Source organism: Diabrotica undecimpunctata, chromosome 6, assembly GCF_040954645.1.
Source record: "Diabrotica undecimpunctata isolate CICGRU chromosome 6, icDiaUnde3, whole genome shotgun sequence".
NCBI lineage: Eukaryota > Metazoa > Arthropoda > Insecta > Coleoptera > Chrysomelidae > Diabrotica > Diabrotica undecimpunctata.
The window spans coordinates 91703286-91719502 of NC_092808.1; the positions used below are offsets into that span (position 1 = coordinate 91703286).

General features: G+C 31.8%; 2 protein-coding genes across 2 annotated transcripts in view; one reads left to right on the forward strand and one right to left on the reverse strand.

Moving 5' to 3' along the window:
* The window catches only part of LOC140443550 (coiled-coil domain-containing protein AGAP005037), a 1206743-nt gene that overhangs the window by 939446 nt on the left and 251080 nt on the right, over positions 1-16217 (forward strand). The window lies entirely within an intron of this gene.
* LOC140443553 (C-reactive protein 1.1-like) overlaps positions 13485-16217 on the reverse strand; it is a 47665-nt gene continuing 44932 nt past the window's right edge. Inside the window, exon 5 of the mRNA XM_072534870.1 lies at positions 13485-14344. Within this exon, the coding sequence (XP_072390971.1) occupies positions 13658-14344 (687 nt within the window). The 3' untranslated portion in view covers positions 13485-13657. The remainder of the gene's footprint in view (positions 14345-16217) is intronic.

Consider the following 16217-nt stretch of genomic DNA (forward strand, 5'->3'; position numbering starts at 1 on the left):
CTTTATGAATCCTCTACGTCCAATCCATCGATTTGGATTTGCATGTGATTTACATTCAAAACATTTTTAATCCATCGCTTATTTACTAATGTCATAGTCATATCTTAAATTTGGATGTCGTCTTGGTCTCCTGACTCTACCACAAAGATTTAATTCTGTGGATAACGTTAGCGACCTTGCTTTCCTGTCTGATCCATTTCATTCTTTTGCGGCCTCTCTTTGTTATATCTAGTAGGCATCGCCTCATTGACCTTTTAGTGACTTTAAGTTTCATATATCTCTTTCTTTAGTGTTCAAGTTTCGGAGCTGTGTCATGATTGGGAGTATGCACTGATCGAATATATATATATATATATATATATATATATATATATATATATATATATATATATATAATCTATATATATATATAAATATATATATATATATATATATATATATATATATATAATTAAATAATAATAAAAACTTACCATAAAACGGGTAAAATCTGACAAAATGCATTTAAATGTGACTTAAAAAACACAAACACAATTTATCACGAAAACAATTCGACATTTTAAAAATTTAGTTGTTATTTTAAATGTTTAATTATCAACAATTTGCTTATAAGATTAGTGGTCTGGTAGAAAGTAGTGTGTTTAAGTAATATTTTTATGGCATTTAGTCCAGGGACAGTTTTTAAAATAATATTTATTTAATAAATTCATGTCTATATTGTCGTGTATAGCATTTGTGCACTGTTTTATGTGTATTGCTTTGTATATTTCCCTCTTTTTTTGTATTTTGTCCTACTTTTGTTGTCCTAGAATTTTTGTTTGCTCAAAGTTGAAAATGTGTGTGTGATCTTGTTTTTCATATTTGGCTAGGGCTATCGTATTCCTTTTATCATATTTATGTAAGTTTAATCTAGAATGTGGGTGTTGAATTGTTTGAGCAATATAAGCTCCTTGACAGTCTTTACATGGAATTTCATATACTACGTGTGTGTGTTAATAGGGGAGTTTTATTTTTAAGTTTGCTAAAATATTTATTAGCACGGTTATAGGTAACCTTTATATGCTATTTGGATATTATGTTTAGCAAATAAATATTTAAATGAATACAAAAAGACCTTTTATGTATGGCAAGGTTAAATAGGCACATGAATTTGGTCTATTATTTGCTGAATTTTTAGTTTTATTATAATTGTTCTAATTTTTTTAATGTAAATCTACAATAAAATGTTATATTGACAATGTCTACCTATAAATGCCATTTCAGTTAACGAAAATTGGTGCTGGACTAAATTGCAAACTTCCGGTATTTAAGTTCAACCAAATTTTGGCATCCCCTAATAATTAACATTTCTATGAACATAAAACAGTGACACCAAAACTTGCTGTACCAGATTTCAATTATATTTAAAAATGGAATAAAAAACGTTTATATCTGTTTAATATATCATTTAAAAATTAAAATTATAATATTATCATAACTCTGTTTGATCCAAATACCATTTGCTTTTATCAGATAAAATATGTTTAATACATTTACTTACATACGATCATGTTAGTGAATATTTTAAAACTAGCTGTCGACAATTCATATTGTATATATGGATTAAAATTTTTAAACTTTACACATAGGAACTACTATTTAATAGATAACTACTATTAATAGAAAGATATCTACTGCTGATAACGTATCAATGCACATTCACACCCAAACTGAGACCAGTTTTGCGGTTTAAATTTGATAGGTTCTTGAAATAATTCAGGTTTTACAAAAAATTAAATTTATAAAAATATCATTCAATTTACTCAAAAATAAAGTATGGATGTTTTATACTGAAAAATTGTACATTAATATATTAAAATAAATCCACCCTGTCAACGTCTGCCTACGTTGGCAACGTGCCGGCTGTAGGTCAGCGGTCAAGATATTGGCCTTCTTAAGGCCATGATCGACAGGCGAGTAAAACCGCGGTTTTGTGGCTCGTCGGTAAAGCTCGTCAGTGTATCATTGCAATACCGCGGTTTTATATACCAGCGAGGCTGGCTCGCGGCTCGTCAGTTTGTTTTATTTTTTACTTGGCTCGTCATTTAAAACCGCGCGTGTATCACTAATGTCGAGCAAAACCGGCAGATTTCAGCGACCGTTGAAGTGAAAAGATCAGTTTTTAATCATGGATACGCGAACTCTCAGCCACGACTTTTTATTAGAATTTATATATTGTTTACGAGACTGTGTTTGTTTATGGAAATGTACATCGCCAGAATACAAAACCAAAACAACTCGACTTACCGCATATGTTAAACTTTTAAATACCCAACATCTAGGGCGTCTCCGCTTTTTTTTTTTTAAATTTCGTAGTATGCTATAGCGATGTAACATAAAACTTCACTTTCAGTTGAACACGACATGTTAGCTGTGTACGGTGAACAATGACTGTTTTGCTCGCTAGTCGATCAGCACCAACGAGCCGCGAGTAAAACCGTCGTTCTTAAAACCGCGGTATTATGGCTCGCACGTCGATCACCCACTTAAGACAGAGGGTTTCTAGTTCGATTCTCGGCACCAAAAACGGCATTTTCATTTTTAAAAATGATAACGAGTCGCCACTATTCTTCGAAGGGCACGTAAAACCGTGGATCTCGGGGTTAAAGATGCAATTCTCTTCGGAACAAGCTGAAAGGTTCTGCCTGCCATACGACATTATTATTAATTATTACGTTGGTAAATAGAAAGTCTGAAAGGATCTGTCTGTTACGTTGGTAAATGTGGTGAACTGTGTATTCCTAATCGAGCTCAAACAAAAAAGTTAATTTAGTGATACCATATAGTATCTTTTGATAATAAGCAGAATTAATTTTCCAGTAATGAGTCAAAAACATTACTAACCTCACGATTCTCTTCTCAAGATTACTAAGGAGTAATATACAATAAAAACGGAGGGTGAGGAAATGTTAGTTATAATAGTTTTATATGTTTTGATCTTTAATGCAAAGAAATGATCATTAAAGAAAACAATGTATTAAAATAATTCATATTCAATTTGGTTAAAATATTCAGTCTTAGGAAAAATATACAATCGCCTTCGAATGTGAAGATGGTTTCAACACATTCAACATCAAAGCTCAGGCAGAAAAGTGCGAGGACCCTTAGACAAAGCAGCTATATTATGTAAAGAGAAATACTCTTCGTATAGTCTTAGATCGTAGAGGGAGCATTTAATAACATTACGTTAGAATCTATTACATCTGCCGTAGTATCGCAGATTAATCAGTCACTACAAGATCAGTGCAAGATTATCTACAATTAGAAATCTTATTACCTCTACTGTGGTTGATATAAGTTGACAATATCTAAGCAAAGTTAAAACACTTTTGTACTCTGGGCTGTGCAGATGATCTAAATACATGTGGTTATAGGTAAGCATCACAGTATTACTGACTTTAATTAAATTCGTCGACCATGAATGGAATATAACAATTGTTATGGAAGTTATCACTGATAGGAAACTTAGCGGAATACGCAGGTACCTTGCACATAAAAAGAATGTGCAATAAACCAACAAGGACTCTCTTGTCTCCGTAATAAATAGAGTTACCAAAATTTATAGGAAGACGCTGTAACAGGGTAGTAAAAAATACAAATATTCGCTTACGTAGGAATTACAAATGCAATGTAATTGAACTTAACTACAGCTTTGGGTTCCCGCTCCACATATACGGTAAGAAGAATCGCTCTAGAAAGTACCTTTAAGCTAACTCGGGCTTAATTAAACTACTGGGTTAAACTAATCATCATTCTGGCTTTACAACCATTAATGTCTGCTAGCCTCCTCAAGAATTCGTCTCCAATCGTTCCTATCCATCACCTTCCTCCGCCAAGCACGTATTCCCATATTCATCATATCTTCTTTAATGTTATCAAAAAACTTTATGTCTTTTTTTTTGTAGTCAATAGGTCTGTCAAGCTGGGTCAGTTTATTCCATCCGTATGACATATCCTACCCACTTCAAACAACCTATCTTCATATATTTTAAGATATCTGGTTCTTGGTATATTCTATAAAATTTGAAGTTATCTGCTCGCATATAACTTCATGCAAGTTATAGATTCGCATTAGTACTTTTCTTTAGAAAAATCCTAATATGTTTCCGTTACTTTTTGTTATAGCCTTGGTCCCTGAACCATATGTTAGGACTTGGTGTGCTATTGTTTTGTAAAGTTTTAGCTTTGTATTTTTCGATATTATTGAGTATTTAAAAAGGAGATCTAACCTAAAATAGCACCTTCTGGCAAAACGTATTTTTATGTTTGTTCTCAGAAGGTTGGCAACCATTATAGCGATTCAGTAGATTCATTCAGTAGAAATGGAGTTGAACCAAGTTCTTAAATGGTACAACCAGGAAACGCTTCTTCTATGTCGTCTTCTTCTATTTTTAATTTTACTCTGCCTGCAGCAGTTCGTAGCGCTCACCTCTCGTAACATATTGCAACTTAATAAGTTTGACAATTGACAATTTTTAGAACTTCATTTTGTTTTCTCATTATTTTCAATATAACGACATTTGTAACTCTGTGCACCCAGCTTCAAAAGCCTTCAGTCTATCGGCGATCTGTTTCTTTAGCGTCCATGTCTTTACTTCATGCAGCAGCACAGAAAATACAAAACATTGTTACATTGTTGCACAAAACATTTTTTATTTTGGTAAGTGCATATCTTGCTTTTCTAATTCAGGATATTATTTTTTCAGTATAGTCGTTGTTATCATTACCTATTGATGCAAAATAGTTGGATTTTTGGACTTGTTTTATTTCTTCTCCGTGGATCATTAGACTCTCTTGCCGTTGTAATTTAGTGATCACTATAAATTAAGTTTTTTGTTGTATTCAGAGTTAGACCTCTTTCCTCACTGTGTTCCTTAACTCGATTTACTAATTGCTGTAGATCTTCGAGAGAGATTCCGATATCAGTAGTGTATCATTAGCGTATCTTAAATCGTTGATAAGTTTTCCATTCACTTTTATTATTCTTTTCGTTCTGTTATTATGCATTCTTGTCTGGCTCCTCTTCTTATCTCGATTTCATCCGAGAGCTCTTTTCCCTCCTTAATTACAACTGTTTAATTAGTGTAAAGTTCGGTAATAATTTTAATATTCTACATATCCAAATTCTTTCGTAGAAAGAGTTGAATCAGGTGGTTGTATCTGATTTACTGTAGTCCAAAAGTAGACGTTCAGTGGATATTGCACTTTTGACCTAACACATTCTTAAGCAGGCAAATAAGGCTTTTCTTGTTTCAAGGTTATTCCATAAGCCAAATTGTGTCTCGCTGATACCTTGTTTCAGTCCTTGATATATTCTGGTATTAATAATTTTTAGGAATATTTTGAATGTGTGACTCATTAGAATAATTGTTGGATGGTCAGAGCATTTTCTTTTATTTGGTTTTTTGGGTAATAGGATGAAAGTAGATTTTAACAATTCTTTAGGAATAGTTTCTGTATTGTGTATATGTATACAAATCCACTAGTACTTCTGTATGTTCTTTGTTGATAAGTTTGATTATTTCTGCTGGTATTTGATCAGGTCCGGGAGCTGTATTGTCTTTTGTTAATTTTATTGCATATATTTAGGTTTAAGAGTACTCTAAAAAAACGCTTCATTTATCTCAAAATATTTATTGTTTCTGACTGACAATTTACACTTCAAAATCCACTTAAAGGACCACACGTAAAAAACTTAAAGTCTACAACTTAGTAATAGCTGCAACTTTAAACAATCTTTTAAAGGAATATATGGAATATACTGCAAAATAAGAAAAGTGGACAGGTCCACATGCAGATTGTTTTAAAACGCATAGGTTCTGGCAGAATATGCTGGGTAATTACTTCCTAAACTTAGACTCGTAAATATTTGGGACCAGGCTTCAACCTCTAAAAATCATACGACAAAGCTAAATTTTGCTGAGAATTGCTTGGGACCTGAAAAAGATGCAAAAATTTTGCCACTCTCACCCACGGTCTTCCGCTAAAACCCCGCTTCGTAGGAAGGAAAAAACGGAAACGGAATTTTAGCAAAATTCAGCTTGTTCATCTCGTGTTTAGACATCAAATCTGACGACTGGACTAGGTTAAGCTTTTTTAAAAGATTTTTTGCACTAAATTACCTAATGGTACTTAATGTTAGTTAAATTTGGTAAAATATTGTTTGAGATATTTGTCCGCAAGTACTGATAGGTTTTTTTGTTTGTTTCAGGTATGTTGATTATACTCTTGAAATTGGTAAGTGTATCTAATAAATTATTTTGATCAACTCTAAAACAAAGTAATGTGACAGTAACTTTATGAGTTATATCACTATAATTTTAGACAAAATTATTTTGACAAAACATTATTATTTAATTGTTTTATTCACAATATTTTACTAATATTTACGTTTTTGGAATCTATGGAGTTTATAATAATAATTTTGACCAATTTTAATTTTAAATAATCTTAAGATCAATTATTATCTAGATATTTTACTTTCTATTTTTTTTTTATTTTTCCCCAATTATCGCCATTTAATATATTCAGTTGGAATGTTCGAACATCTTTCTCACAAAGAATTCTAAAGAATATTTCTGCACCAATTAACAAAAATGGGATATGGAGATCTAAATATAACAAAAAACTTCTCTGTCGCGTCGATACTCATCCGAGGTACCGCAGTCGTTCGAATATAAAAAGCGATTATTTGTGAAGACATTGAAGCCGAAAACTAGTGTATGGGAAAGAAGACAATCATCGCAATCTTAGGTAAGTTTTTTATTGAAATAGAATTTCTAGGTTACCCGTTTCGAGGCTTACAATATATGTGTAATCATCAGGCCACAGTACATAGGTCTTTGTTTTAACAAAAACTAAAAGCTTAAAAAATAACATTAAACAAAGAATAAACATCTAATATAAAAAATATAAAAATAAAATAAAAGCAATCAATCAAAAAACTGTAACCTTAATTAAGTAAAAGAGTTGCTACTATATATACTGTTAATTAAATAATTTTGTTACTAATGCTACACAGCCAGAACAGTTCTTTTTTTCCGATCCAGCGTTTCATTCGATTTTGCTCTTAATAATCAACTGAAGTAAGCGATATTTAGGTCCTCTCATTATATGACTGAAATATTGGATCTTTCTTATTTTAATGGTATTGATCAATTCTCGCTCTTGCATGGTCTCCAGTACACGTTCGTTAGATATATGTGCTCTCCTCGGGATTCTGAACATGCAACGGTAACACCACAACTCGAACGCTTCTAGTTTGTTAAGATTTTGTATTTTTGTTCTCCAGGTTTTACAACAGACTCGAAAATATTTACATTACCAATCTCAGAGACGCAAAAAGATTAAAAATCTTTTTCGGTTTTTCTTTGACATATGGGGTAAAACGAAAATGCTACAATCTTTCTTTCAAAAGTATTAATAAGTTTTATTTTATTTTCTACCATGATCCATGTTGCTGCGGCGTATGTTGCTATTGGTCGTGTGATGGTTTTATATATTTTAACTTTCAGTAACTTTGGGTCCCTATGGATCTCTTTGAATTAAATCGTTTGCCACAGAGAGAAGTAAGGTTTTTTGATAAGCATTATCCTTTTTCGTATTTTCTCCTTCTCGCTGATGTCCTCAGTAATCTGTACACCCAGGTATATGAGCTGTTTTACTACTACAATATTTGCGTCGTCTATTGTCAAATTTTGCAAGTTTCGTTGTTTTCTTTTCTTTTGCATTTTCTTCAAGCTCCATATAAATAAATGCAAAGGAAAGGAAAATAAATTTCTTTATTTGTTTTACTTTTACACTTTTCTTATTATAAGCTGTTAGATTTGTTGCGAAATAGGTATTTTCATATCTATGATGCTCATTAACATTTTTTTATATGGCTCTTATTAAATTTTCTGCAGTTTTGAGGTAAAATTATTTTCTTTTTTTCTTTTATGACTTTAAGGAGTATTATTTATTTTCATAAGCTTATCCCTTTCTTCTTCTTCATGTACCCTGTCCTTTCAGAACGTTGGTTACCATCACAGCTATCCTAATTTTATTCACTGCCACTCTAAATAGCATGCTTGTATCAACACCATACCAATCTCGCAAGTTCTTCAACCATGAGGTTCTTCTTCGTCCTGGACTGCATGATATTTTGTAGCAATCTATATTTGGGACCTCTCATTACATGTCCGAAATACTCCAGCTTTCTCTGCTGGATGCTTTTTATGATCTCAGTAGTCTTGCGGAGACCTTCTAGTATTGTGGAGTTTCGAATCTTGTCCACCCAGGAAACTTAAAATTCTTCTATAGCACCGCATTTTGAAAGCCTCAAGGCGATTTAGATCGATTTTATTCACAGTCCAGGACTCACCAGACACCATAAAGTAAGACCGAGAACACGTAGCAGCGAAGTAGGCGGATCCTCAGTGCCAATTTTAGGTCTCTGTTACATAACATCTTGGACATCCTTCTAAAAGCCACTCTAGCCTGCTCTATACTAGATCTATTTTCGCCGTGACTTTCTGCGTTACAATTTAATTGCTGTCCAAGGTAAATGATTTTATCAACTTGCTCAAGTTTGGTATTATTTACATATATAGACGGTTTTATATGCCGTTGTTTACTTATTACGAGCATTTTGGTTTTCCGTATGTTTAGATCCAGACCTGCCTCCCTACAACTCTCAACGACACTATCAAGTAGTGTTTGCAGATCTTCTTGACTAGAACCTAGGAGTACTATTGATGACTTTACCGTTCAAAAGTATTCCTTCTTGTTTTTCAGAAAAGCTTTTTTGAAAATTCTTTCGGAGTAAACCTTGAAAAGCAGGGGTGATAAGAGGCATCCCTGCCATACTCTTCTTTTAATATTCAGAGCCTGTAATTCTACACCATCTACTAAGACTGATGTTGTTTAATTCCAATATACATTTGCAATTATTTGAACATCTCTGCCGTACAAGCCAATGTCTTTTAGAGCTTCGATCAATATAGAGTGCTTAACAACATGATCAAATGCCTTTCGGAAGTCAATAAAACAACAGTATTATGTCTACAGATATATCTCGACATCTTTGAGCAAGTACGTTCATTCCAAACAGTGCCTATCTCGTTCCAAACCCGTTACGGAAACCAAACTGTGTGTAATCCAGGTATTCTTCGCATTTATTGTATATCCCTTTGTAATAACATAAATTTTAACAGTACATAAACTCATATGCACGGCGATGTTTATAGTAATCCAGTAAATGACGAAATTTACTACGTTCGTATGTTTTCCAACACTGCATAATTTTCAAATAAAGCTTGAACGACGTCATATTAGCGTACGATATATAATTCGTCAGTCCCTTTTGAACTTCACCGCTACATATACTACGTCATCCATAAGTTTGATCAATAAAATTGTGAATGGAAAGATTCTTCAATAGGCGCTTGTTACTAAATTAGTTGAGGTTTCTTTCTCTTTCTTTTGTGTTTGATATTGATTGACCATGTTTGGAAGTTGAAGGTAATGTGTCAAATCTGTTCAGGCATGTATTTTGGGATAAGAATGTTTTTGTTGTTATTTTTGTATTTAATAAACATGGTTCATTTAAGGATGAAAAGGTGTGTGGTTAAAAATAGCACATTTAATAAAGCACACTTTCTTATTGAATTAAATAACTTGAACGTATCGATGTACATTGAGATTAATGAAATTAAATAAAAACTATATTTATGTAGTATATCTTTTCTGGGAAACCGTTATTTGTCTATATAAACGTAACAGAAAAAATCTGCGTTTTATAGAGGGTTTTATACAGAGTTTTTTCTTATTAAGTCTACAACACAAATAAATCAATATACGCACACATACAAAATATTCTTCGATTATTGGTATCAATATGACAGTTATTCCGGTGTAGTCCCTACCTTCGCTCAATTGATATCGATTCAAACATGGAATTTTTGACTAATTTGTGCTTCAAACGCCATAGTATATGGCTTTTATTTCATCAGAGCAACACCAAGCTTTTGCTGACAGCTACTAATATTTACACATTTCGACAGCCTAGAGGACAGAAAATGGTTTATTAAATGGTTTAGTTCTTCGCTTTAAAGCAGGTGGCATCTCTGTGCGCTAATCACTAACATGGGAAGTATTTTGGAGATATTATTTGGACCTGCCGATTTAAATAGGTATAAACCTAAACCCAATTAGACTAAATAGGTGGAGACTACACCGAAATAACTATTATATCGCTCCTACTCTCCTATACTCGCTTCGCACATATACTTCTGCTCTAAATGCCATAATATATTTGGTTTTTATTTCATTAGAGCAACAGCAAGCTTTTGCAGACAGCTATTAATATTTACACATTTTGAAAATCCAGAAGACAGAAAACGATTTATTACATTGATTAGTTCTACACCATCAAAGCAGGTGGCAGCTCTGTGCGCTAACCACTAATGTGGGAAGTATTTTGGAGACATTAGTTGAATCTTCCGATTTGAATTGGTATCAAGCCCAAGTCGACTGAAGAGGTGGGGACTACACCGAGATAAATGTTATATCGCTCTATTGATCGATTCAAACGGGAGGTTTGACTTTGTGCTCAAACAAATGATAAATAGCTTTTATTTCATATATATATATATATATATATATATATATATATATATATATATATATATATATATATATATATATATATATATATATCATCGAGCAAAAAGACAAAAGAGGGAATCTAATCGTTATGAAAAGGAGACCAAAAAAGTGGCCTCTGATGGCGAAAATATCCGGAAATGCGAATGCGCCAAATTTAAATTTCATGACACTTCACAATAATCATACAGTGGTGTAGGGGTTCTAATTTATCTATTATTTATTTTATATTACATAATATTAATATTACATAATATTAATACATAATACACTTAAAATACTTTTTTTAACACTAGAATACAATAAAGTTTTAATTAAATAATGCCAATAATAGTCTAAAATGTGAAACAATTAAAAAACTTCAATAGAAAATACAAATAATCTTTCATGTGACAGTTGGGACAAACAATAACATCAGCAATAACATAACTCAACTAAATTTGATTTCTTAAACAAGGAAAGAGACTCCGTTTCCTTGTTTAATGTGGCCTCTCAAGATGGCACTTCCTGTCTAACAATATTTTTGCCCCTTGTCTTTTTGCTCGATGATATATATATATATATATATATATATATATATATATATATATATATATATATATATATATATATATATATGTATATATATATATATATGTATATATATATATATATATATATATATATATATATATATATATATATATATATATATTTTATACTATCAGCAATCGGTCTGTAGGAAATGAAACTCTGTAGAAACTGAAATTGTTTTATTGTATCAATAAAAATATTATATATATATATATATATATATATATATATATATATATATATATATATATATATATATATATATATATATGTAGTGAGTTTTTAATATGCGTGGGCGTAATCTGCGATTTTCTGCATCGTAACAAAAAAATTCTTTTGTTAATATTCGCAGATAGCTTTAAGTTGTTGCCTGCCCATCTCTTCATTAAATTTTTACGCCTATGCCATATACTAAGGTAATTTGGTTATAATATATATATATATATATATATATATATATATATATATATATATATATATATATATATATATATATATATATATTATATTACAATTTATATGTAAATGGCTAACAGTAGGTCTAATTTAATGATGTTGTCGTAATTGTCACATTGACATTAAAAATTTTAAAGGAAGTTCTGAAAGAATAAACAAATAATTAATAAAATGTCTGGTACGTTATATACCGTCCAAAAAAAAGTGCAACTTGTAACATGGTACTTTCAGGGTCATTCGATACGCGAAGTAATTGATTTATTTATTGTTTCCTTCTACAATAGACCCCCACCAAGTGTTACAACAGTTAAAAATAAAGTTTGTTTAGCAGAAAATGGTTGACTTTAATTAGTGCGGTCGTAAATATTATTAAACTTATTGTTACCTGAAACAGGGCCTTTTATACGATTATCGGTTGACCCAGGATGTTTATAGTCGACACTAATTGAAGTCAACCATTTACTGCTAAACAAACTTTACCATTAAACATTTTCAAACTTCGGGATGTGTAAACAGTTGTAAAAAGTGCCATGAAGGTAATGAACCACGTGTTAGACCTGTCAATGAGGAGCATCAAAACAGGCAAACACTGCAATAGTGTACAAATTGCTAGGGAAGTTAACGTGAATCCTCGAACTGTACAGCGAGTTCTCAAAAGGAATGGGTATCACTGTTTTAAGATACAACCAACACAAGAACTGTTTGCGGAAGATAACTTTAGGCGGATGGAGTTTTGTGAAATTATGTTAGATAAACAAAATGTAAATGTACGCTTTTTAAAAAATATTTTATTTTTTGACGAATCTTCATTTTCATTACATAAAAAACAATCCATCTATTCTCTATTCCCGAAAACGCAGCATTAGCAAAGTTAAATGTTTGGACTGGGATGTTAGGCGACCATATTGTCGGTCCATTTTTTATCGATGGAAACCTAGACGGGTCCAAATATTTACAAATTTTACAGAATGAGATCATTCCAGCAGTTCGACGCCTTCCCGTTAATTTTCAGAAGGTTTATTTCCAACAGGATGGGTGTTCGGATCACAACTCTAGAGCAACTATTGACTTACCCAATCAAACGTTTCCTGATCGACTGATAAGTACACGTGGTATAATTAAATGGCCCGCTAGATCTTGTGACTTAGCGCCTAACGATTTCTTTTTTGGGGTTTTCTCAAAGAAAACATTTATAGGTATCAGTTTGAAAAGGTCACAAAACCTAGTCGAATTAAGAGCAAACATACTTTATTTCCCTACAAGCGTTACACTAGCCCTACTCCAAAATATGAAAATAAATCTGTATGACAGATTTGGCTACTGTTTAGCCCAAGAGGAGGTATATTTGAGCCCCTAATTCATTAATCTGCTTTTCTAATTTTTATTTTTTGTTAGGTACATTTTACAAAGTTTGTAGGTTCTTAATTAGGTAGTATCTTTTATGTTTAAATTAGGAAGAATTTTATTGTTTTTTTTATTTAAAAGTACAAACAAATCTTAAGACTATTCTGATTTTTTTTTCTTGTCTTATTGTTATAAGCTTTGTCCATAAAATTTGTACAATTTTCAGCGAGAATAAAGCATATTACTTATTTACTTACTTATTTATTTGTATTGCTATTAAGGCTAAAAAATAACCAAAAATTTAGTTTTAGAGCATTATTATAATTATACTGTAGAGATGAGACTAATAAATCTTAATTCCTATGGTCAACAAAACAATGTCGTTATCTGTATATGTAAGTGTTGTAATCAAAACTATAACGTGAATCGATAAAAACTACAGTTCTTAAGCCTAAATAATTTATTAAATACTTAATTGTTTATAATTTCAAATTAGTAAACATATTTTTTTAAATAAAAATAAAAAACTTTATTATTTTATAAACTATTCATTTGGTTTTTCTTATCATTGCTATTCAGTTCTTAGAATAAACTAAAAAGTTTATGTTGTGATATGCGGTTGTACAGTATCGTAACAAAACGCTGGTATACTTTTTAAAATTGCTCCCCCAAAAACTCTAACGGGACTATGATTCCAATTAACTAAAACTCCCTTTCCACTCAATGGCGAGCCCTTCCTGTAACCGCAATCGAGACTTAACTCTACCAGAAGCAATCCAAGAGATTTTCTTGTTTCTCCCACTTCGTTTAAATGATATCTATCTGAGGATCTTCTGTTGGTTATTTTGTATCCTTTTGGGAATTGAGGTTTTTGAAGCACCCTGACCCTGGTTGGCTCACTAGAAAATATATTTCTAAAGAGATCAAGAATTCCTTTCGGATTACGTTTTGAATCAACTACAGCATATCCGGAAGAATCTGGTTGAATGTATTCCTCATCGGGTATGGTTTTATATTTTTCTAATCCACCAGAATCCACTTCTTGCGATATTTCTGAAATCTGATATGGGTCTATTTTAACTTGTGGATATGTTTTCTGTTGATGTTTCTGATACTTGCGGTTGTTAGAAAACTGGTTGTTATATTTTTGGTTATTGTTAGTTGAAGATAATACAAAGTTAAAACCAGATATATCTCCTTCTATTCCGTCATCTAGTCCTTTGTCGAAATCAGTATATTCTTGACCGACAACTATGTCACCTCCTCCTTTAATGAATGACCCTCTTAACTAAAAACAAAAAGTTTAATTTAGTCATACCAATATTAAAAAAATTTCCTAATTATAATAATAAAACGATAGATTTTAAAATTGTCAATAGCTAGATAAACTAAACAAAACACTCCCAAATTGCCATTTTTTTTTTTACTTTTAAATGACAAAAAATTAGTCTATCTAGTTTCTGTATCGAATAAGGTTCCTTTAAAATTAAAAGAATGTTTGTTACTCCACGCAAATAGTACGTACCCGTACAACAAAATCATTAAAGCTCTTGTTACAATAGATCAGTGGTGCTCAGACTTATACTGCATACTGCATGGGATCTGCCACATAAAGTGCAAGCGTCCGGAGATCGACAGTTATACCCTGATTTTAAACCAGGAGTAATTCAAATTTACCCCACCGCAATGTTTGTTTGTAATTGGTCCAACCTCAGGCAAGTTTACTCCACTGTTATGAGATTTTGACACTAATGGCATTTCATAGCTTAATTAAATTATACCGGCGATTTTTTGTGTTTTCTGCGTCATTCTTTTAATTTTTAGATTTTTAGTCTGCTTTTATATAAAAAAAACATTTGTTTTTAGAACTCTTTAGTGACGTATTATTATAATATAATATTTTTGGATTACCGTCGAAGGCCGATATGATCAACCAAAAAAGAAGATGTATTTGGTAACCTTTCTAGTGACTTTCTTGAGTGTGAATATGTCTCTTTAGTTTACTCCTCCTGGTTTGAAAACAAAGTATAGTAAAAAAATAATTTTGAAAATAAAAAACTTTATTGCGCACTTATAGTTAATAAAAAGTTGTAACTACAGTGGGTTGTAAATAAAGTCATGTTTTTCATATTAATTCTATTTGGATGTTGATGCGTGGCACTGCATATCATCCACAAGTATTTTATATGATGGTACGTAATTACGGAGGGCCAAACGCAAGCATGAAGAGAGATGTCGTCAGTTAGCCGATTACGATATTTTGATTTCACTATCTTCATTTGAGAAAATGCAGACTAACATAAGTATGTTGATCCAAAGAATGCTGTGAGCTGCAGAGCTACCTGTCTCAAAGACGGATATTTCTCAGACGATATGAAAGACCAAAATTTCGTATCGGTCGCTCTGGATTTAAGATGTATATCCGAAATTATTTTCAGTACCTCATTTTGGACGGAAATGATCTCCATATTGAACGTAACGGATATTTCAGTGGCTATTTTTTCCACATCTTGACAAGAAAATGGTTTAGGCATGAATGTTACAATATCTGTCAGTTTTTTAAAATTAGCGAAGCGCCTTTCAAACTCACCGTGAAGTGTTTGCAGCTCCGTTTCGTAATAAACATAATTTAAATGAGCGGCTACCCTTTTTTTCAACGATGGAAAGTTGTTTAAATCCTTTCTGCTAATTTTCTTAATCAATAATTTCAATTTATTGACAAAAGAATGTATTGCGCTCATCATATCGATAATTGTTTTATTTTTACCTTGTAGTTCAAAATTAAGGAGGTTCAAATGATTTGTTAAATCTGTTAGGAAAGCCAGATCACTGAGCCATTTTTCGTTTTGAAGTAGATGAGTGTCGTCCCCTCGTTCTTCTAAAAAAGAAATTATTTCGGGAAGTAGCTCCTGGAACATATCTAAAAATTTTCCACGGCTCATCCACCTAACATCTGTATGCAGAAGTAAATCAGTGTGTTCTGCAGAGTCGCTATCTTACAATTGCGCTTTAAAAAGACGTCGTTGCAAACTTCGCGCTCTGATTGAATTCACAATTTTTGTTGTCATCTTCAGTATGTCGTCCATATTTAAAATTTTGGAACACAAAACTTGCTGGTGAATGATGCAATGAAATGAAAAAACGATGGACATAATGCAACA